General features: G+C 42.5%; 2 protein-coding genes across 5 annotated transcripts in view; one reads left to right on the forward strand and one right to left on the reverse strand.

The window, feature by feature from the left end:
* The window catches only part of LOC106592813 (general transcription factor 3C polypeptide 3), an 84,340-nt gene extending 73,588 nt beyond the window's left edge, over nt 1-10,752 (reverse strand). For all 3 annotated transcript variants that reach the window (XM_082963123.1, XM_082963124.1, XM_082963125.1), the window contains exons 1-8: nt 10,550-10,752; nt 10,283-10,394; nt 9,856-10,100; nt 9,465-9,588; nt 8,158-8,349; nt 7,655-7,820; nt 6,631-6,778; nt 5,377-5,617 (exon numbers count right to left, since the gene is read on the reverse strand). In XM_082963123.1, coding sequence (XP_082819249.1) covers nt 5,377-5,617; nt 6,631-6,778; nt 7,655-7,820; nt 8,158-8,349; nt 9,465-9,588; nt 9,856-10,100; nt 10,283-10,394; nt 10,550-10,648 — 1,327 coding nt within the window. In that variant the 5' untranslated portion in view covers nt 10,649-10,752. The remainder of the gene's footprint in view (nt 1-5,376; nt 5,618-6,630; nt 6,779-7,654; nt 7,821-8,157; nt 8,350-9,464; nt 9,589-9,855; nt 10,101-10,282; nt 10,395-10,549) is intronic.
* Nucleotides 10,753-11,022: 270 nt separating this feature from the next.
* Nucleotides 11,023-15,012, forward strand: LOC106574824 (PEST proteolytic signal-containing nuclear protein). 2 transcript variants are annotated; one of them, XM_014150915.3, is made up of 5 exons: nt 11,023-11,132; nt 11,862-12,085; nt 12,179-12,253; nt 12,968-13,020; nt 13,461-15,012. In XM_014150915.3, exons 1-5 carry the CDS (start codon nt 11,084-11,086, stop codon nt 13,573-13,575), a joined length of 516 nt encoding a protein of 171 aa, XP_014006390.1. In that variant the 5' UTR covers nt 11,023-11,083; the 3' UTR covers nt 13,576-15,012. The 2 variants fall into 2 exon arrangements, with proteins under 2 accessions (XP_014006390.1, XP_014006391.1); XM_014150916.3 differs by having other exon boundaries at nt 11,029-11,132; nt 11,865-12,085.
* Nucleotides 15,013-22,207: the final 7,195 nt, after the last annotated feature.

Genomic DNA, 22,207 nt, shown 5'->3' on the forward strand with positions numbered 1-22,207 from the left:
AGACTTCATAATGAAGTCCTAGATCCAGACAGTAGGACAGTAGGACAGACTTCATAATGAAGTCCTAGATCCAGACAGTAGGACAGTAGGACAGACTTCATAATGAAGTCCTAGATCCAGACAGAAGGACGGCAAAGGACAGACTTCATAATGAAGTCCTAGATCCAGACAGTAGGACAGTAGGACAGACTTCATAATGAAGTCCTAGATCCAGACAGTAGGACAGACTTCATAATGAAGTCCTAGATCCAGACAGTAGGACAGTAGGACAGACTTCATAATGAGGTCCTAGATCCAGACAGTAGGACAGACTTCATAATGAAGTCCTAGATCCAGACAGTAGGACAGACTTCATAATGAAGTCCAAGATCTAGACATTAGGACAGACTTCATAATGAAGTCCTAGATCCAGACAGTAGGACAGTAGGACAGACTTCATAATGAGGTCCTAGATCCAGACAGTAGGACCGACTTCATAATGAAGTCCTAGATCCAGACAGTAGGACAGACTTCATAATGAAGTCCAAGATCTAGACATTAGGACAGACTTCATAATGAAGTCCTAGATCCAGACAGTAGGACAGACTTCATAATGAAGTCCTAGATCCAGACAGTAGGACAGTAGAACATACTTCATAATGAAGTCCTAGATCCAGACAGTAGGACAGACTTCATAATGAAGTCCTAGATCCAGACAGTAGGACAGACTTCATAATGAAGTCCTAGATCCAGACAGTAGGACAGACTTCATAATGAAGTCCTAGATCCAGACAGTAGAACAGACTTCATAATGAAGTCCTAGATCCAGACAGTAGGACAGACTTCATAATGAAGTCCTAGATCCAGACAGTAGGACAGACTTCATAATGAAGTCCTAGATCCAGACAGTAGGACAGACTTCATAATGAAGTCCTAGATCCAGACAGTAGGACAGTAGAACAGACTTCATAATGAAGTCCTAGATCCAGACAGTAGGACAGACTTCATAATGAAGTCCTAGATCCAGACAGTAGGACAGTAGGACAGACTTCATAATGAAGTCCTAGATCCAGACAGTAGGACAGTAGCACAGACTTCATAATGAAGTCCTAGATCCAGACAGTAGGACAGCAAAGGACAGACTTCATAATGAAGTCTTAGATCCAGACAGTAGGACAGTAGGACAGACTTCATAATGAAGTCCTAGATCCAGACAGTAGGACAGTAGGACAGACTTCATAATGAAGTCCTAGATCCAGACAGTAGGACAGACTTCATAATGAAGTCCTAGATCCAGACAGTAGGACAGACTTCATAATGAAGTCCTAGATCCAGACAGTAGGACAGTAGGACAGACTTCATAATGAAGTCCTAGATCCAGACAGTAGGACAGTAGGACAGACTTCATAATGAAGTCCTAGATCCAGACAGTAGGACAGTAGGACAGACTTCATAATGAAGTCCTAGATCCAGACAGTAGGACAGACTTCATAATGAAGTCCTAGATCCAGACAGTAGGACAGACTTCATAATGAAGTCCTAGATCCAGACAGTAGGACAGTAGGACAGACTTCATAATGAGGTCCTAGATCCAGACAGTAGGACAGACTTCATAATGAAGTCCTAGATCCAGACAGTAGGACCGACTTCATAATGAAGTCCTAGATCCAGACAGTAGGACAGACTTCATAATGAAGTCCTAGATCCAGACAGTAGGACAGACTTCATAATGAAGTCCTAGATCCAGACAGTAGGACAGACTTCATAATGAAGTCCTAGATCCAGACAGTAGAACAGACTTCATAATGAAGTCCTAGATCCAGACAGTAGGACAGACTTCATAATGAAGTCCTAGATCCAGACAGTAGGACAGTAGGACAGACTTCATAATGAAGTCCTAGATCCAGACAGTAGGACAGTAGGACAGACTTCATAATGAAGTCCTAGATCCAGACAGTAGGACAGCAAAGGACAGACTTCATAATGAAGTCCTAGATCCAGACAGTAGGACAGTAGGACAGACTTCATAATGAAGTCCTAGATCCAGACAGTAGGACAGTAGGACAGACTTCATAATGAAGTCCTAGATCCAGACAGTAGGACAGTAGGACAGACTTCATAATGAAGTCCTAGATCCAGACAGTAGGACGGCAAAGGACAGACTTCATAATGAAGTCCTAGATCCAGACAGTAGGACAGTAGGACAGACTTCATAATGAAGTCCTAGATCCAGACAGTAGGACAGACTTCATAATGAAGTCCTAGATCCAGACAGTAGGACAGTAGGACAGACTTCATAATGAGGTCCTAGATCCAGACAGTAGGACAGACTTCATAATGAAGTCCTAGATCCAGACAGTAGGACCGACTTCATAATGAAGTCCTAGATCCAGACAGTAGGACCGACTTCATAATGAAGTCCTAGATCCAGACATTAGGACAGACTTCATAATGAAGTCCTAGATCCAGACAGTAGGACAGACTTCATAATGAAGTCCTAGATCCAGACAGTAGGACAGACTTCATAATGAAGTCCTAGATCCAGACAGTAGAACAGACTTCATAATGAAGTCCTAGATCCAGACAGTAGGACAGACTTCATAATGAAGTCCTAGATCCAGACAGTAGGACAGACTTCATAATGAAGTCCTAGATCCAGACAGTAGGACAGACTTCATAATGAAGTCCTAGATCCAGACAGTAGGACAGTAGAACAGACTTCATAATGAAGTCCTAGATCCAGACAGTAGGACAGACTTCATAATGAAGTCCTAGATCCAGACAGTAGGACAGTAGGACAGACTTCATAATGAAGTCCTAGATCCAGACAGTAGGACAGTAGGACAGACTTCATAATAAAGTCCTAGATCCAGACAGTAGGACAGCAAAGGACTGACTTCATAATGAAGTCCTAGATCCAGACAGTAGGACAGTAGGACAGACTTCATAATGAAGTCCTAGATCCAGACAGTAGGACAGACTTCATAATGAAGTCCTAGATCCAGACATTAGGACAGACTTCATAATGAAGTCCTAGATCCAGACATTAGGACAGACTTCATAATGAAGTCCTAGATCCAGACAGTAGGACAGACTTCATAATGAAGTCCTAGATCCAGACAGTAGGACAGTAGACATCTTCATAATGAAGTCCTAGATCCAGACAGTAGGACAGAGACTTCATAATGAAGTCCTAGATCCAGACAGTAGGACAGACTTCATAATGAAGTCCTAGATCCAGACAGTAGGACAGACTTCATAATGAAGTCCTAGATCCAGACAGTAGGACAGACTTCATAATGAAGTCCTAGATCCAGACAGTAGGACAGACTTCATAATGAAGTCCTAGATCCAGACAGTAGGACAGACTTCATAATGAAGTCCTAGATCCAGACAGTAGGACAGACTTCATAATGAAGTCCTAGATCCAGACAGTAGGACAGTAGGACAGACTTCATAATGAAGTCCTAGATCCAGACAGTAGGACAGACTTCATAATGAAGTCCTAGATCCAGACAGTAGGACAGACTTCATAATGAAGTCCTAGATCCAGACAGTAGGACAGACTTCATAATGAAGTCCTAGATCCAGACAGTAGGACAGACTTCATAATGAAGTCCTAGATCCAGACAGTAGGACAGTAGAACAGACTTCATAATGAAGTCCTAGATCCAGACAGTAGGACAGACTTCATAATGAAGTCCTAGATCCAGACAGTAGGACAGACTTCATAATGAAGTCCTAGATCCAGACAGTAGGACAGTAGGACAGACTTCATAATGAAGTCCTAGATCCAGACAGTAGGACAGTAGGACAGACTTCATAATGAAGTCCTAGATCCAGACAGTAGGACAGCAAAGGACAGACTTCATAATGAAGTCCTAGATCCAGACAGTAGGACAGTAGGACAGACTTCATAATGAAGTCCTAGATCCAGACAGTAGGACAGACTTCATAATGAAGTCCTAGATCCAGACAGTAGGACAGTAGGACAGTAGGATAGACTTCATAATGAAGTCCTAGATCCAGACAGTAGGACAGTAGGACAGTAGAATAGACTTCATAATGAAGTCCTAGATCCAGACAGTAGGACAGTAGGACAGACTTCATAATGAAGTCCTAGATCCAGACAGTAGGACAGACTTCATAATGAAGTCCTAGATCCAGACAGTAGGACAGTAGGACAGACTTCATAATGAGGTCCTAGATCCAGACAGTAGGACAGACTTCATAATGAAGTCCTAGATCCAGACAGTAGGACAGACTTCATAATGAAATCCTAGATCCAGACAGTAGGACAGTAGGACAGACTTCATAATGAAGTCCTAGATCCAGACATTAGGACAGACTTCATAATGAAGTCCTAGATCCAGACAGTAGGACAGTAGGATAGACTTCATAATGAAGTCCTAGATCCAGACAGTAGGACAGTAGGACAGACTTCATAATGAAGTCCTAGATCCAGACAGTAGGACAGTAGGGCAGACTTCATAATGAAGTCCTAGATCCAGACATTAGGACAGACTTCATAATGAAGTCCTAGATCCAGACAGTAGGACAGTAGGATAGACTTCATAATGAAGTCCTAGATCCAGACAGTAGGACAGTAGGACAGACTTCATAATGAAGTCCTAGATCCAGACATTAGGACAGACTTCATAATGAAGTCCTAGATCCAGACAGTAGGACAGTAGGACAGACTTCATAATGAAGTCCTAGATCCAGACAGTAGGACAGTAGGATAGACTTCATAATGAAGTCCTAGATCCAGACAGTAGGACAGTAGGACAGTAGGATAGACTTCATAATGAAGTCCTAGATCCAGACAGTAGGACAGACTTCATAATGAAGTCCTAGATCCAGACAGTAGGACAGTAGGACAGACTTCATAATGAAGTCCTAGATCCAGACAGTAGGACAGTAGGATAGACTTCATAATGAAGTCCTAGATCCAGACAGTAGGACAGTAGGACAGTAGGATAGACTTCATAATGAAGTCCTAGATCCAGACAGTAGGACAGACTTCATAATGAAGTCCTAGATCCAGACAGTAGGACAGACTTCATAATGAAGTCCTAGATCCAGACAGTAGAACAGACTTCATAATGAAGTCCTAGATCCAGACAGTAGGACAGACTTCATAATGAAGTCCTAGATCCAGACAGTAGAACAGACTTCATAATGAAGTCCTAGATCCAGACAGTAGGACAGTAGGACAGACTTCATAATGAAGTCCTAGATCCAGACAGTAGGACAGTAGGACAGACTTCATAATGAAGTCCTAGATCCAGACAGTAGGACAGTAGGACAGACTTCATAATGAAGTCCTAGATCCAGACAGTAGGACAGACTTCATAATGAAGTCCTAGATCCAGACAGTAGGACAGTAGGACAGACCTCCAGTCTCCTCTGTTGTCTTTGTTTCCATCTCCTTTTCTTTATCTGGGTTCTCCTCTGCTTCCATCTTCTTCTGCTCCTCTGGGTTCTCCTCTGGGTTCTCCTCTGCTTCCATCTTCTCCTGCCCCTCTGGGTTCTCCTCTGCTTCCATCTTCTCTTGCCCCTCTGGGTTCTCCTCTTCTGCATGGTCTGGCTTAGGTTCTCCTCTCTCCAGGACGATCCCGCAGAACTGGACTAGAACCTGAGGAGGGAAAACACTGGTCACACACACACACACACACACACACACACACACACACACACACACACACACACACACACACACACACACACACACAGGTCTATGAAACTAACACACACACACACACACACACAGGTCTATGAAACTAACACACACACACACACACAGGTCTATGAAACTAACACACACACACACACACACACACACACACACAGGTCTATGAAACTAACACACACACACACACACACACACACAGGTCTATGAAACTAACACACACACACAGGTCTATGAAACTAACACACACACACAGGTCTATGAAACTAACACACACACACAGGTCTATGAAACTAACACACACACACACACACACACACACACACACACACAGGTCTATGAAACTAACACACACACACACACACACACACAGGTCTATGAAACTAACACACACACACACACACAGGTCTATGAAACTAACACACACACACAGGTCTATGAAACTAACACACACACACACACACACACACACACAGGTCTATGAAACTAACACACACACACACACACACACACAGGTCTATGAAACTAACACACACACACACAGGTCTATGAAACTAACACACACACACACAGGTCTATGAAACTAACACACACACACACACACACACACACACACACACACACACACACACACACACACACACACACACACACACACACACACACACACACACAGGTCTATGAAACTAACACACACACACAGGTCTATGAAACTAACACACACACACACACACACACACAGGTCTATGAAACTAACACACACACACACACACACACACAGGTCTATGAAACTAACACACACACACACACACACACACACAGGTCTATGAAACTAACACACACACACACACACACAGGTCTATGAAACTAACACACACACACACACAGGTCTATGAAACTAACACACACACACACACACACACACCACAGGTCTATGAAACTAACACACACACACCTACCTGAAGGGCCTTGCTGTGTTGGTGGTTGGCGATGTAGAGCTCAGCAGCCATGTTGATGCTCTCGTCTGTCACCAGCTCTGGGTGTCTCCTCAGGGCCTCCTCCATCACCCCCATGGCTGACGGCAGGTCACTACTCTCATAGTAGCTTCTGGAGAGGGAACACACACATCACCGTTACACACTGAACCTAACACACACACACACATCACCGTTACACACTGAACCTAACACACACACACACACATCACCGTTACACACTGAACCTAACACACATCACCGTTACACACTGAACCTAACACACACACATCACCGTTACACACTGAACCTAACACACACACACATCACCGTTACACACTGAACCTAACACACACACACACACATCACCGTTACACACTGAACCTAACACACATCACCGTTACACACTGAACCTAACACACACACACATCACCGTTACACACTGAACCTAACACACACACACACATCACCGTTACACACTGAACCTAACACACATCACCGTTACACACTGAACCTAACACACATCACCGTTACACACTGAACCTAACACACACACACACATCACCGTTACACACTGAACCTAACACACACACATCACCGTTACACACTGAACCTAACACACACACATCACCGTTACACACTGAACCTAACACACATCACCGTTACACACTGAACCTAACACACACACACACATCACCGTTACACACTGAACCTAACACACATCACCGTTACACACTGAACCTAACACACACACACACATCACCGTTACACACTGAACCTAACACACACACACACATCACCGGTACACACTGAACCTAACACACACACATCACCGTTACACACTGAACCTAACACACACACACATCACCGTTACACACTGAACCTAACACCCCCATTGCTTGTGTGTATTGTCTGTGTCTATACAGATGTGAATGAGTTTGTGCAGTATCTGGATGTGTGTGTGTGTGTGTGTGTATCTGTGTACATGTGCATGGCGGACTAGCCTCACTTGGCCATGTCTCGTGACAGCTGCATGAAGTGCTCTCCGTCAGTAGGGGGCAGTAGGTTGAGGATACGGCGGTACCCATCCATGGACTGCTTGTGTTCCCCCACCTGCTCATACAGGCTGCAACGTTCCCATAGGTAGCGCACATTACTGGGGTCATACTTAATGGCTGGGAGGGAGGGAGAGCAGGAAGGGAGACAGACAGACAGACAGACAGACAGACAGACAGACAGACAGACAGCAGACAGACAGACAGACAGACAGACAGACAGACAGACAGACGATAGAGAAATGTGTTAGAAGACAATTATTTCAGTGAGGTTGCCATTGATTGATTGAAATTCTTAGATAATTAAAATGAATAGCTCAAGCCAGCATTAGTTGGCCATCAGTATCAACCACCTCTAACTAGTAGTAAATCAATCAAATAAAAAACAGATTTTAGCAGTTTGAGGTCACAGGTCAGGGGTCAGAGAGCCAGGGTTAGAGGTCAGGGGTCACCTCACCTTTGGTGCAGCAGATGATGGCCTGCCTGATGTTGTCCTGCTCCAGAGACATGTCGGCCAGCTTGACCCACTCCTCACAGTCGCTGGGGTTGAGATGGGCAGCGATCAGGCCAAACTGTAGAGACTTCTCCATGTCCCCCTGGTCTTCATAGATCATAGCCAGGGTGGAGAAGGGCTCGTAGGCCAGGGGGGCTGGTGGGAGAACGGTGAATAGAAGGGTTAGGTGGGACTCAATTTTAGTCAGCGTTTAACAGGAAGGCCTCCCTCATTGACACTTCCTGGTTAATATATTTTTAAAGACAATTTTGATGAATTCAGATCAGTCAGTAATGCTGCATTCATGACAAGTCGGAAACTCTGAACCTCCCAGTTAAAATTAACATAAGCTATTTGTGTAGAGCTAATTATTGGATGATTCTGATACTTTCCAAGTTAGAAATTCAGATATCATCTTTCTCAGAGTTTTCAGTTTCCTAGTTACAGCGTGTCCTGAATGCAGCATAAGTCTCTACAATGACTTTTGTGAATTGAGATGGCTACTACAGCAGTGTCTAGTGACAAATAAATGCCCTGTCTGTTGCTCCTCTGTCCTGGAATACTGCCCATCCTGTCTGATGATCTCCTCCATCCTGGAACACTAGCCATCCTGTCATATTATCTCCTCTATCCTGGAACACTGCCCATCCTGTCAGATGATCTCCTCTGTCCTGGAACACGACCCATCCTGTCAGATGATCTCCTCTATCCTGGAACACGACCCATCCTGTCAGATGATCTCCTCTATCCTGGAACACGACCCATCCTGTCAGATGATCTCCTCTATCCTGGAACACGACCCATCCTGTCAGATGATCTCCTCTATCCTGGAACACGACCCATCCTGTCTGATGATCTCCTCTATCCTGGAACACTACCCATCCTGTCTGATGATCTCCTCTATCCTGGAACACTACCCATCCTGTCTGATGATCTCCTCTATCCTGGAACACTACCCATTCTGTCTGATGATCTCCGCTATCCTGGAACACTACCCATCCTGTCTGATGATCTCCTCTATCCTGGAACACTACCCATCCTGTCTGATGATCTCCGCTATCCTGGAACACTACCCATCCTGTCTGATGATCTCCTCTATCCTGGAACACTACCCACCCTGTCAGATGATCTCCTCTGTCCTGGAACACTACCCACCCTGTCTGATTATCTCCTCTGTCCAGGAACACTAGGCATCCTGTCAGATGATCTCCTATGTCCAGGAACACTAGCTTCCTGTCTGATTATCTCCTCTATCCTGGAACACTACCTACCCTGTCTGATGATCTCCATACACATCAGGACGGCATCCTCCTTGTCTCCGCGGGCGTAACGGATGTTGGCTTCTCCCATGAGGCCCCTCAGGGCCCGGGGCAGCTTGCTGCGGTTACGTCTCTCCTGGACAGTACAGAATCACCATCAATCACCATCAATAGTCCCGTGTCAACAAACACTGCAGCATGACCAGTGAACCAGGCTCAAATGGTGACTAGACTAACTTTGCCTGAGACTAGCCATAATTCAACTAGTATCGCATACACAACACCTCTATGGTCAAACTATGGCTAACATCGCGTTAGCTCCCTGATCTAATGTCAAGGCTCAGAGGGCTAACAGTCTTGTGAACCATGTTAGAATGACGACGGGCCTTTATCTCATTGTCACCTTCATCATCTTCTTGTTCTCTCGGTTAAGCTCCATTTCCAGAGCAAAGACATCCCCAGCTGAGGGGCCTTCCTCGTCTTCTTTAGCTTCAACCTTCCTCTCCTCCTCCTCTTGCTCCTCTTCCTCCTCTTCTTCATAATCATCATCATCCTCCTCTTCCTCAGTCTGTTCAGTCTCTGTTCCCTCCCCCATCATCGAGGCAAAGGCTTTCTGGACAGAGGGGCTGACGCCTTCCTCGGGATCCGCTGGCAAGGACAGAAGAGGTGGATAGTTGGCATACAACAATGACTTGACTGGAATTGCTTAAGAAAACATGAAGAGTGCCTAGGCTTTAGCTCAGCGGGCTAATACAAGATTGTGGGGAGCAGAAGATCCGTGTTGTCGAAACCAAGCAGTCACACATGACTGAACAAGTGGAGACTCACACCTGCGGGCCGTTTTTTGGAACATTTTCTCGGGCTGCGGCCGTGGAAAGTGCTGGGGAGAGTGTCATCTGGTCCAATCTCTTCATCTTCCTCTGAACGTCCTTCGTTCGATACCTGAGAGAAGAGATCCGAGATGAGATGCTTTCAACACAGGCATTCGTGAAAGGCGTTCCAGTAGCATATATTATATCATTGCGAGCTCCAAAACTTGTACACAAGTTTGATCTTTTCAACGTTATTACAGCATGCAGAGAGGATGTCCCACTTACCTTCAATTTAGCTTTTCTTTCCTCTCTCCGTATTTCAAACTGCTCGAATGAAATCCTTCCCTCCAGGTAGTCAATGAGCTCTGAGCTGACCCCCGACATCTCATCGACTAACTAAAACGATTTATGGTGTTTAAATACACGTAAAACAACGATAATTCTCATTGTAAACATTTCATTTTGACAACACGAGTGGCACTGGCGACTGTTAATGACGTATTTCAAAGCGACGGCAGGTCTTCTTCGACGCTTCAAAAGGTAGATTTGTAAATCGTTACACACCGCCACCTATCGATTAATGCACGAACCACAAAAATACAAAGAGAGACAAATACACACATAAAGAATCTGATAAAGATAATACATTGGTATATTATTCTTTGATGATTTTGGTATGAGTCATTGGGAGTAAATTCGTTTTTGGTTGTTGTTGTTGTGTTCAGACCGTTCATATTCCGGAACGGCAGGTGGCGCTGTTCTATACCATATCGTTAGACAAATCCCAGCCCGTTCGCTTCTTCCATCGTCACCGATGTTATGGCGGACTACAACAAGCACAGCAGCAAGCGGCTCTCTGATGATGGAGGTGATACTAGTACATCTTTAGGGGCAATGTATCGCTGTCTTGTCGAAATAAGACTAGAAGTATAACGTTACATCGACCAGCTGTAACTAATAGAACATTCCCATGCTCATCGTGTCCGCTTGTGAACGGAGCTTCGGCCTGTCCCCATTCAGCTAGCTAGATAGCAGCCATTGATGTAACTAGATAGCTAGCTGGTTTTATTAGCTAGCTAGCTTTACACGAGATCGCTAGGTTAGCCACTGCAGCTGCTTATGTATGATGGAGCAATGTTTACGATTGTTTTTTCAAATACTTTTGTCGGTAAACACAACTGATATGGGCTTCACTTGGCATGCAGCCAGTTTCATAAGAAGACACATTTATCTAGCTAAGACAGATAAATGCATAGGATGCAACATGCGTTGAACGTTACAAATCTGTAACATGATATGCAATGAACTATAAGCTATGCATGCACATATGCTATGTGGTAAATTGCAATAGTGTTAAATATCTAACTAGGTTTATGACCAAAAGACTGACCATAACCGCAACAGTAGTGGAAGTGTTTGGTCCTTTCACACACCGACTTCCAAACAGGTTCACCCATAGAATTAGGAATTCCTTTAATAGGATCTCTATTGGTTCACCCACCTACCGGTAACCCGGCAACCACTCCCAGGTAACAGTAGCTCATCCTTGGTTTCCCAGGCAACAGTTGCTCACCTTGGTAAGTTGTTTCGCCTCCAGCAGGACCGGAGGAGAAGGAAGGCAGTGTGAAAACTAAGACTGTCTCTTCCAGCACTGGAGGAGGGGGGAAACGCTCGGCCCAGGAGGTCAGCCCTGGCCCGGGGAAGGAGTCCACCTCGAGCCACCCGGTACCCCCAGCCCCCAAAGTCTCCAAGATAGGGTTTGGTCTGATCAGCCAGCCTATAAAGAAGCCTGCACCCATCTCCATCAAGCTGGGTGCTAGTGTGAGTACCATTAGGGGGGGGGGGGGGTTAGTGTGTGTGTGACATCTATCTCAGTGTGTGTGGTTGACAGACGTGTGTATCTCTCCATTTTAGAAACCCAAAGAGCCTGTACCTGTACCTGCCAAGAAACCAGCCCTGGCCTCGGTTTTCAATGTCGACTCTGATGATGTGAGTTAAGGCGTCAGCATGCTTCATTTCGGCTGGCGCCTAGCCAAACTCGGCTAGCCGAACCGAACGAGTGTGCTTGCATACTCTCTTAAAATAACTTTGCTGGAAAAATGAGAAAAAAGCTGCAATAGTACTGTTTGTCCATTTTGAGACACTGTAGCCAGTATACGCTTCCTCAAAATAGTCAGAATAAATAAAAAAAGAACTCAAGAAATGTAATTAATTTAGAAGTTTTTTCTGAGGAGATCTTAGTCGTGTAAGTTTACATCTAACTAAGATGTTTCTTGCAGTATTTTTCAAAGAAAAGTAATCTCTCATTGAATGACAAAGACTTTACTGAAGAACCCCTACTGAAGAATCCCTACTGTTGACCAATCAGAGACGAAGGGGCGTACACTTCCGCTCCGAACTTCAGCTTGCCTCTAGAAAGAAAATGTTGTGTACCCGAAAAACCCTTCACCGAAATCCAAAACAAACAGAAATGTCACAAAATGTTGTCACAATATATGCACAAACTGTTTTGGCTGGGAAGCATGCGGACGCCTTCATCCCCCCCCCCCCCCCCCCCCCCACACACACACACACACACACAATATCCCAATAGATTAGTAGGTTGTGCAAAGAAACTGTCATATGCTGTGAAACATCAATGCTAATGCCTGTGCTGTAACCACAGAGCTGTAATAACAGCTGTTTTCTCCTCTGCTCTGACAGAGTGAGGAGGAGATGCCTGCAGAAGCCAAGATGAGGATGAAGAACATTGGCAGGTAAGAAGCACAACGTTTGAATTATTATCTCAAAATGTTTTTACAATATCTCGCAAATTTTATCTGAAATTCCAGGTTTTCTGACATAATACTCTGTTTATAAATCATTTAAATGTAATGTACCTATTCCTAGATCCTTGTCAAGTATTCTACCTAGTGTGCGTCTCTGAAATGGCATCCTATTGCCTATTAGTTAACTAATATTGACCACTTTGGAGAGAGCCCTGGCCAAAAGTAGGGCACTATATAGGGAATAGGTTAGTATTTTGGGTGGATTTGAACCAGGCGTGATGACCACACGTGTTTGCATGGGTCATTTGAGCGTGGACCTACTACTAATCAACGTGATGTTTTCATTTTGGTCAACGCACCAGTTCTGAGCGCAGTGGTTTCTAGAACCTTTAGGTCCACGACCACATAACTCTCTATGTTCACCACAGGGAGACGCCCACGTCAGCAGGCCCCAACTCCTTCAACAAGGGGAAGCAGGGATTCTCCGACCACCAGAAGCTCTGGGAGAGGAAGCTCAAGTCTCAGACGGACACTGACCAATAGGGCTCCACCTCATTGGTTATTAGTCACAGTAGGACCAGTAGGGCTCGGCCTTACTGGGTTGCTAATGACAACAGTCAAACTGCACACCGTGTTTGCTTATGTGTGGAATGATGTCACCTTGATTGAGTGTGCTTTTTGTCTTCGTTTGTCTGTTGACGATGGTGTAAAAACAATGTACATACTGCTATGTAATGATGGTGACACATTCGTGCTATCAAGCATATTTTTTGTTTTAAATGTGAGTGTGTGTGTGCGTGTGTTATATAGCGGACTGGAGTGGGTGTAGTTAAGAGCAATGACGACACGTTTTGGGAAAGGGAACTTCAAGACAACTTAATAATAGTTTCTGACTCATCTAGGATATATCACTAGTTTATAATTGTCCTAACAGGGTTTTCAACCCTGGCCTTTCCCTCTTTATGCACTGTCTGTCATGCCTTTACAGAGTGATCACAGACAGGAACCATTTGTCCCGTGCCTGAGGTTGACATGTAGAAATATTCATATTAGGACAATAAACTTACATTCAATTCCAAAATGAAATGGATTTTTTTATGATATTTATGCAAAAAAAGCAATTGAACCACAATGCGCAAACCAGTGTATCGTATACATTCTTCATATGCATAAATAATGTAAAGCCTCATTGACAATCTTGATGATGTTACTGGGTATAAGAAGAGGAGCGGAGGACAGTATTATCAAAGATTTTTATAACTAAACCAAGATAGACCACAGCCTGTCGTTTCAAACGGGGAACGAATGAGTCGTAGTGGGCAGAACAAGCAGACGCTTCACGTTTATACATCCGGTGAAATATCGGTCTCATTGTTCTATCTGCAATTATACTCTTTCAAAATGGAAAGACGTGACGTAAGCATTTTTTCCTTCACATAAGGAAACAAATTATTCGGCAATCAACAGCTGTCTTTAACTGTAGCTTATGCAAGTATGTTACATCCTTCTCTGTACTGTAGTTCGTTTGTAATATAAATAAGTAATATACCTCTTCTGGGGTGTATTAATGTTAAAGGAATTCTTGCTTGAGTGTAAATGATTAAATAATTCTACCCTGAATGTAGGGATAGGGTCTATATAGCCTGTAGAATAAGTAACTAAAGGGTTAAGCATAAGTCTCATCAGATTGACTAGGATAGGAGAGGAATGGAGGTCTGTGTGTTTAAGTAAACATCAAGAACTGTTAAACTGTGGTTGACCTGACCTAGCTTGAACCCTCTAGGTTTCCCTAATCTCAGAGATATGAAACTGTCGGCTGGGTAAGAATTTACGGTGTTGAGAGTTCTGGGGAAGAACAATTAACTCTCCTTAGTGTTAGTGTGTAATGTGTGTGCGTAAATGAGGAGCCTGGTATATAATAGATGTTTTGTGTATGAACTGCAGAGCGCTCTCCTTAATAAACTATTCTGATTCTTGTAAGCTGGTCCTCTGTCTGTGTTATTAAACCAGAATCTTACACATTCTGGATGGCAGACTGAGTATTTTAATTGAAGTTAACATTGAGAACATAATTTTCTTAACAAATTGGTCCTTTGAGCCGGATCCAAAAATCTGTCCCTGTCTTCCTAAGGTAACACGCCGAAAACCGTGCACGGGCGGGTCATAGACTCGTTAATTAAAGACCTGTCCCCTGAAATTGGGGTTCCATAACAGGCCGGTAAATATCTAAGGTTGACAGGGACGGTGACTGGATCCAACCTACATTGCTTTTCCCAGCCTACAAGACGAAGGTCAGTAAATCTTTATTCACGGATTTGGGGAATTGACGTCTAGGCTACATTCAGATAAATATTTTAATGATTCTTGTGTGGTTTGGACATTGATCTCTAGATTTGATTGCGGATTCTAACCTGGTGACCTATCTTTAGAATGTTGTATAGAGAACCCTGATATAGGTAGTATTCTATGCAATTGGGAGATAGAAATTGGGAGTAGAAGCCACCTGGGAATAGTTAACCTGTCTGGGCTAGAGGGCAGTATTTTCACGGCCGGATGAAAAACGTACCCAATTTAAACAGGTTACTACTCTGGCCCAGAAACTAGAATATGCATATTATTAGTACATTTGGATAGAAAACACTCTGAAGTTTCTAAAACTGTTTGAATGGTGTCTGTGAGTATAACAGAACTCATATGGCAGGCAAAAACCTGAGAAAAATCCAAGCAGGAAGTGGAAAGTCTGAGAATTGTAGTTCTTCTTTTGATTCTCTATCGAAGCTACAGTGTCTGTGGGGGACGTTGCACTTCCTAAGGCTTCCATTGGCTGTCAACAGCCTTCAGAAAGTGGTTTGAGCATTTTCCTGTCACTGGGCAGATAATAGGAGCTCAGTTATTGAGTGGTCTGCCTGGCAACAAAGGGATTGGATATGCGTGGTCACGCGAGCACGCCGTTCCTTCTTTTTCTTCTTGAATGAATATGCTATTGTCCGGTTGGAATATTATCGCAATTTTACGTTAAAAATACCATAAAGATTGATTTTAAACAGCGTTTGACATGCTTCTAAGTACGGTAATGGAACATTTTGACTTTTCGTCTCTCGTTCCGCGCTCGCGCGTTATGCCTTTGGATAAGTGATCTGTACGCATGAACAAAACGGAGGTATTTGTACATAAATATGGATAATTTCAAACAAAAACATTTCCTGTGGAAGTAGCAGTCCTGGGAGTGCATTCGGACGAAGATCAGCAAAGGTAAGAGAATATTTCTAATACTAATTCTGAGTTTAGGTTGCCCCGAACTTGGCGGGTGTCTGAATAGCTCACCGTGATGGCTGAGCTATGTACTCAGAATATTGAAAAATGTGCTTTCTCCGTAAAGCTATTTTAAAATCTGACACAGCGGTTGCATCCAGGGGTAGTCTATCTATAATTCTTTAAATAATTGTTTTATATTTTGTCAACGTTTATGATGAGTATTTTTGTAAATTGATGTGCACATTCACCGGACGTTTTGGTGGGAATACATTTTCTGAACATCACGCGCCAATGTAAAATGCTGTTTTTGGATATAAATATGGACTTTATCGAACAAAACATGCATGTATTGTGTAACATAATGTCCTAGGAGTGTCATCTGATGAAGATCGTCAAAGGTTAGTGCTTCATTTAGCTGTGTTTTGGGTTTTATTGACACATGTCCTTGCTTGGAAAATGGCTGTGTGATTATTTTTGTCTATGTACTCTCCTAACATAATCTAATGTTTTGCTTTTGCTGTAAAGCCTTTTTGAAATCGGACAATGTGGTTACATCAAGGAGAAGTGTATCTTTAAAATGGTGTAAAATAGTTCTATGTTTGAGAAAGTTGAATTATGACATTTTGTTGTTTTTGAATTTGCTGCCCTGATATTTCACTGGCTGTGTCCCGCTAGCGTCCCACCTAGTCCATAGAAGTTAAGTCCTCAGTGACTTTGTCTGAAATGACATAGGGTATCTGCACTACCAGTGTAAACTAAAAGACCCTGGTGACCTGTCTTTAGAATGTTGTATAGAGAACCCTGATATAGGTAGTATTCTAGGCAATTGGAAGAGAGGAATTGGGCGTAGTAGAAGAAAGAAATACACACATAGAGAGTAGTAGCAACACATAGACACATTGGGAAATTTCCACGGGGGTAAGAAGATAATTACGTGTGAGATAGATATATGGATCAGTCAAAAGTCAAAACAAACAACGGAAAAATGGGTTGTTAACCAGGGCCTTACAACCTCTGGGGAAATAGCTTATTGTTGTATACATGTGAGACGAGACCTAATAATCTATCAAAAGTCGCCAAAATAATTATTCTAAGATCCTAGAGGAAATTAATCAGTAGGTAAGGAATACACCTAGAACTAATTGAATCAGAGTTTTAAAAGCACACACATAGAGATAAATAGCAGTCCACATAGATTGTGAGGAGAAGCATAATAAAAACAATAGTAATTGAACGAACATGAGTGGTAAATCCTCTCAGACGGAGAGGACTCCCAAGTTCCCCACAGAGACACAGAAAGGAGAACAGGATTTAGCAAAAGTATTGAGAAAAGTGGATAGAGACAGTCAAAAGAAAGGGGGAGATAGATGCTTTAACTGTAACAAACCGGGTCATTTCGCTAGAGATTGTGAGGCACCGTGGAAACATTGTAACAAAACGGGACATAATAACCAAGATTGTAAAAAGGACAAAGAGAAAGTGGGGGTAACAGGGAGAGTAGAAAAAGAATAGAACCAGACGATAGAAAGCCTTTTAATTGCGATAAGACGGGACATTTCGCCCGGGAGTGTAAGGCTCCCTGTAAACATTATGACCGAGTAGGACACAACCACCGAAATTGCAGCCCTAAGCAATAGCATTGGTGGTTCAGTGGTAGAATTCTCACCTGCCATGCGGGAGGCCCGGGTTCAGATTCCAGCCCATGCACCAGGGGACTAAAATTAAATTACATTTTTGTTATGTTTTGACTGGAACGATACGGTTGTTAGTGTTTGTTTAAGATAGAAACCAAACGTTTTGATAGCTTGTTTAGTTTAAATTGAAAGCCTAATTCATTCAAAATAATAGCGAGGCGAATTCGATAAAGTACGTGGTTTGTGGTCTAAAAGGCCTGCTTAAAGGACGTATAGAGAATGGAAGTTGTATTTGAATGACGGAATCAAGGAAAAGGCAGTTACCTAAATCTAATGAATTGTAAGGAGCGGATAGGTAATTGCGATAGAATTGTAACCACCGAAAGGTGTTTATTTTTATGCTTAAAGAGTTGAAAGAAGTATTTTATAAATTTGGCGAAATACATGGTATTTTTAAAGTCTTGGACATTTCATAAGAGTGAAGTCGAAAGAGAGGATAAAGTTGTAACTTTGGTTTTAATCTTACGATAGAGGTAAGGCAGAAAGTTGTTTGAAAAGAGGTAATATTTTTCCCTACGGGTTAAAAGAGGAGAGTTGGTTGTGAGCGCTGGACTATATGTGGCTGGAAGCGATTCTGGTCTGAATAATGGAATCGTAAAAGTTCTGTGATAAATTCTGGTTATTGATTCGTGGTTTGATTGTTTAGTAACGCCAGTGAATTGAACAGGAAGTGAATGTAAGCTAACATTATAATCTGTTTCCATTGCATGGAAAAAGGTCAAGTCAGTAAAGTGAATTGCAGGGTTAATTTTAATTTTACAGGGACGGTGCACATTAAACACAGTTGTGTGTATAATGGCAGGGTATTCCTAGCAAACAGAAGGGGCCTGTTTGCAGACAAACTGAAGGAGTTTTAAGGTTGTAAAGCAAGCTTGGGTCCAATTAATCAAATAGTACGTTAAATAGGGGAGTTTAATAGATTTGAAGTACAGGATTGTATCCAAGGGTAGTGTATGTTCAATTAAAGTACACATAACCATTGAGGAAGTTTAAAACTAATGATTTGAGGATGAACAGTGGAGTTATTATTAGGTTTTGTTTGTGGTCAATGTTTGGGTTTCTGAAGCGGTGTAGTATAAGGAATGATGACCAAATGTTCGTGGTTATTTTATGGAAAAAGGAGCGCTTAGTTGTCTCCTTCGAAAAATTCCTGGGGACAGGATATCTTAAAGGGGTATACACACATGGTATTTTGGACGTTTTATTTTCTGAGTTTTAATTAAACACGTGAATTATTTTTATAAGGGAAGTTCCGGGAACCTGAGATACAATATGTAGATAAAGTTGGACGATTTTTCGTTAATTTGTCTAATCTAGGAAGAAACCCTTCTGTGAAGGAGTGGTATGACTTTTGACCTCTATTATGGCTCTCCGGTGGGGTCTGATCAGCCGCATAGGAGGGCCATTTGGATAATGAAGAAAAAGGGTCACTTGTGATACGAACTTTAAGTAAATTTGTAGAACTGATAATTAGGATGGAGTTTAAAGTTCTTAGACATATCTGTAATTTAAGCACATGAGACGGCAGTGTAAGATATTGAGGAGAACAAGGCTGTGAAATTGATATAATAAGTATTATTATATTATGTTATTGAACAAGGTTATTGAGTTAGCAAGAATGAGTTTAATAATGGTAAACTTATTTTAAGTATTTAGGATATAATTTAACCTCTTACATCTAGATGTTCCGCTAGCGGAACGCCTCGCCAATATCCAATGATAGGGCGTGGCGCGAATTACAAATTCCTCAAAAATCCCAAAACTTCAATTTTTCAAACATATGACTATTTTACACCATTTTAAAGACAAGACTCTCCTTTATCTAACCACATTGTCCGATTTCAAAAAGGCTTTACAACGAAAGCAAAACATTAGATTATGTCAGGAGAGTACCCAGCCAGCACTAACCTTTGATGATCTTCATCAGATGACACTCCTAGGACATTATGTTATACAATACATGCATGTTTTGTTCAATCAAGTTCATATTTATATCAAAAAACTGCTTTTACATTAGCATGTGACGTTCAGAACTAGCATACCCACCGAAAACTTCCGGTGAATTTACTAAATTACTCACGATAAACGTTCACAAAAAACATAATTATTTTAAGAATTATAGATACAGAACTCCTTTATGCAATCGCGGTGTCCGATTTTAAAATAGCTTTTCGGTGAAAGCACATTTTGCAATATTCTGAGTAGATAGCCCGGCCATCACAGGCTAGCTATTTTGACACCCACCAAGTTTGGCACTCACCAAACTCAGATTTACTATAAGAAAAATTGGATTACCTTTGCTGTTCTTCGTCAGAATGCACTCCCAGGACTTCTACTTTACACCCAATGTTGTTTTGGTTCCAAATAATCCATAGTTATATCCAAATAGCTGTGTTTGTGCTTGCGTTCAAGACACTATCCGAAGGGTGACGCGCCGGCGCATATCGTGACAAGAAATGTCAAGATATTCCATTACCGTACTTCGAAGCATGTCAAACGCTGTTTAAAATCAATTTGTATGCGATTTTTCTCGTAAAATAACGATAATATTCCGACCGGGAGACGTTGTTTTCGTTCAAAGACTGAAAGAAGAAAATGGTGACTTCACGCGCGCGCCCGTGTCATTGTTCTCAGATCGACCACTATCCAAATCCCCTACTGTTTTCCGCCCAGGGACTGCAGAGTCATCATTCCCCGTTCTGGCGCCTTCTGAGAGCCTATGGGAGCCTTACAAAATGTCACGTTACAGCAGAGATCCTCTGTTTTCGATAAAGAGACTATAGAAGGCCAAGAAATGGTCAGACAGGGCACTTCCTGTATGGAATCTTCTCAGGTTTTGACCTGCCATATGAGTTCTGTTATACTCACAGACACCATTCAAACAGTTTTAGAAACTTTAGGGTGTTTTCTATCCAAATCAAACAATTATATGCATATTCTAGTTTCTGGGCAGGAGTAATAACCAGATTAAATCGGGTAAGTTTTTTATCCGGCCGTGAAAATACTGCCCCCTATCCTAAACAGGTTAAGTCTGAAGGAGTAAGAACAAATGAGGAAAAGATTTTGGTTGTTCAACTTCTGGACATCAGACAGTGGAAAGACTGTCTGCTCAATTGGTTATGAAACAGGGGATGTCAGGAGAGTAGGCATGCATCCCAATCCTGAACTGCAGGTTATGTATAGATAACCTGTTGAATGATTCTGTTGAATGTGGTTGTCACCCCGTAGAAAGCCGAGGCCATAAAATAGATTACTCCCACCTTTGAAGACTTGGTAGAGGGGGGTGTAATTAGAGAAAGTGATGCATAGTGCAATTCTCCAAGGTTTTGGCCAAGAGAGCAGCCCCAGTTGGGAATTCTGCCATAAGAGGAATGGTAACCACTTCTGGTAAACCTATTACACATGCTCAGTTGATTTTGAACTTATTAGATGATGTACTTTTACCAGAGAAGTGTCACGTCCTGACCAGCAGAGGGCGTAATTGTGTTAGTTTTGGTCAGGATGTGGCAGGGATTTTGTGTGTGTGAATGGTTGTGTTGGTGATTGGGACTCCCAATTGAAGGCAGGTGTGTTGAGTTGCCTTTGATTGGGAGTCCTATATAGGAGTGTGTGTTTTTCTTTGGGGTTGTGGGTAGTTGTTTGTGATCACTGCTTGTTTAGCCTGTCACACTGTTGCCGTCGTGAGTATTGTTTTGTTTGGTTTTCCAGTGGATACTTTACTTGTTTTTTCATCAATAAACATGAGTATCCACATTCCCGCTGCGCCTTGGTCCATTCCTAACGACGGTTGTTACAAGAAGTTAGCTATTTGTAAGTGTGAGGTTCCTATTAAAGAGACGGATAAAATTAGCAATGGCAAAAGAAAGGCAGATGAAGAAGCGAAAAAGGTAGGTCTTAGAACACAGACACCTACACAGCAATATTTGAAAGAGGAAGTAAACGTAGACAAAACCCTACTAAAAGATAGTCAGTCTAGAGCACCAGTAAAGGAGATTTCTAAATGGGAAATGTTAGGAGCGGTCTATTAAGATGGGACTTAGTATGGGAAACTTATCCCTGTACCATCTAAGTCATTGTTCAGATATGCAGGAATATTGATGCATGGGCAAAGCCATGTATCAAAAGGGGGGGATGGTAGAAATAATAAGAAAACACTTCGCAACATACGGAAGTACAAATTACTTTTAAAAAATTGTTTTGTTCCAAATGTGTAATTTGTGCACAGA

The sequence above is a fragment of the Salmo salar genome, chromosome 16, assembly GCF_965601325.2.
Source record: "Salmo salar chromosome 16, fSalSal1, whole genome shotgun sequence".
NCBI classification, from domain to species: domain Eukaryota; kingdom Metazoa; phylum Chordata; class Actinopteri; order Salmoniformes; family Salmonidae; genus Salmo; species Salmo salar.

Excerpts from the sequence above, each read along its gene's own strand:
- LOC106574824 (XM_014150915.3), top strand. The coding sequence starts at position 11,084 with ATGGCGGACTACAACAAGCACAGCAGCAAGCGGCTCTCTGATGATGGA. Across the intron at positions 12,086-12,178 it reads CCATCAAGCTGGGTGCTAGT|AAACCCAAAGAGCCTGTACC; the intron begins GTGAGTACCATT and ends TCTCCATTTTAG. Across the intron at positions 12,254-12,967 it reads TCAATGTCGACTCTGATGAT|AGTGAGGAGGAGATGCCTGC; the intron begins GTGAGTTAAGGC and ends CTGCTCTGACAG.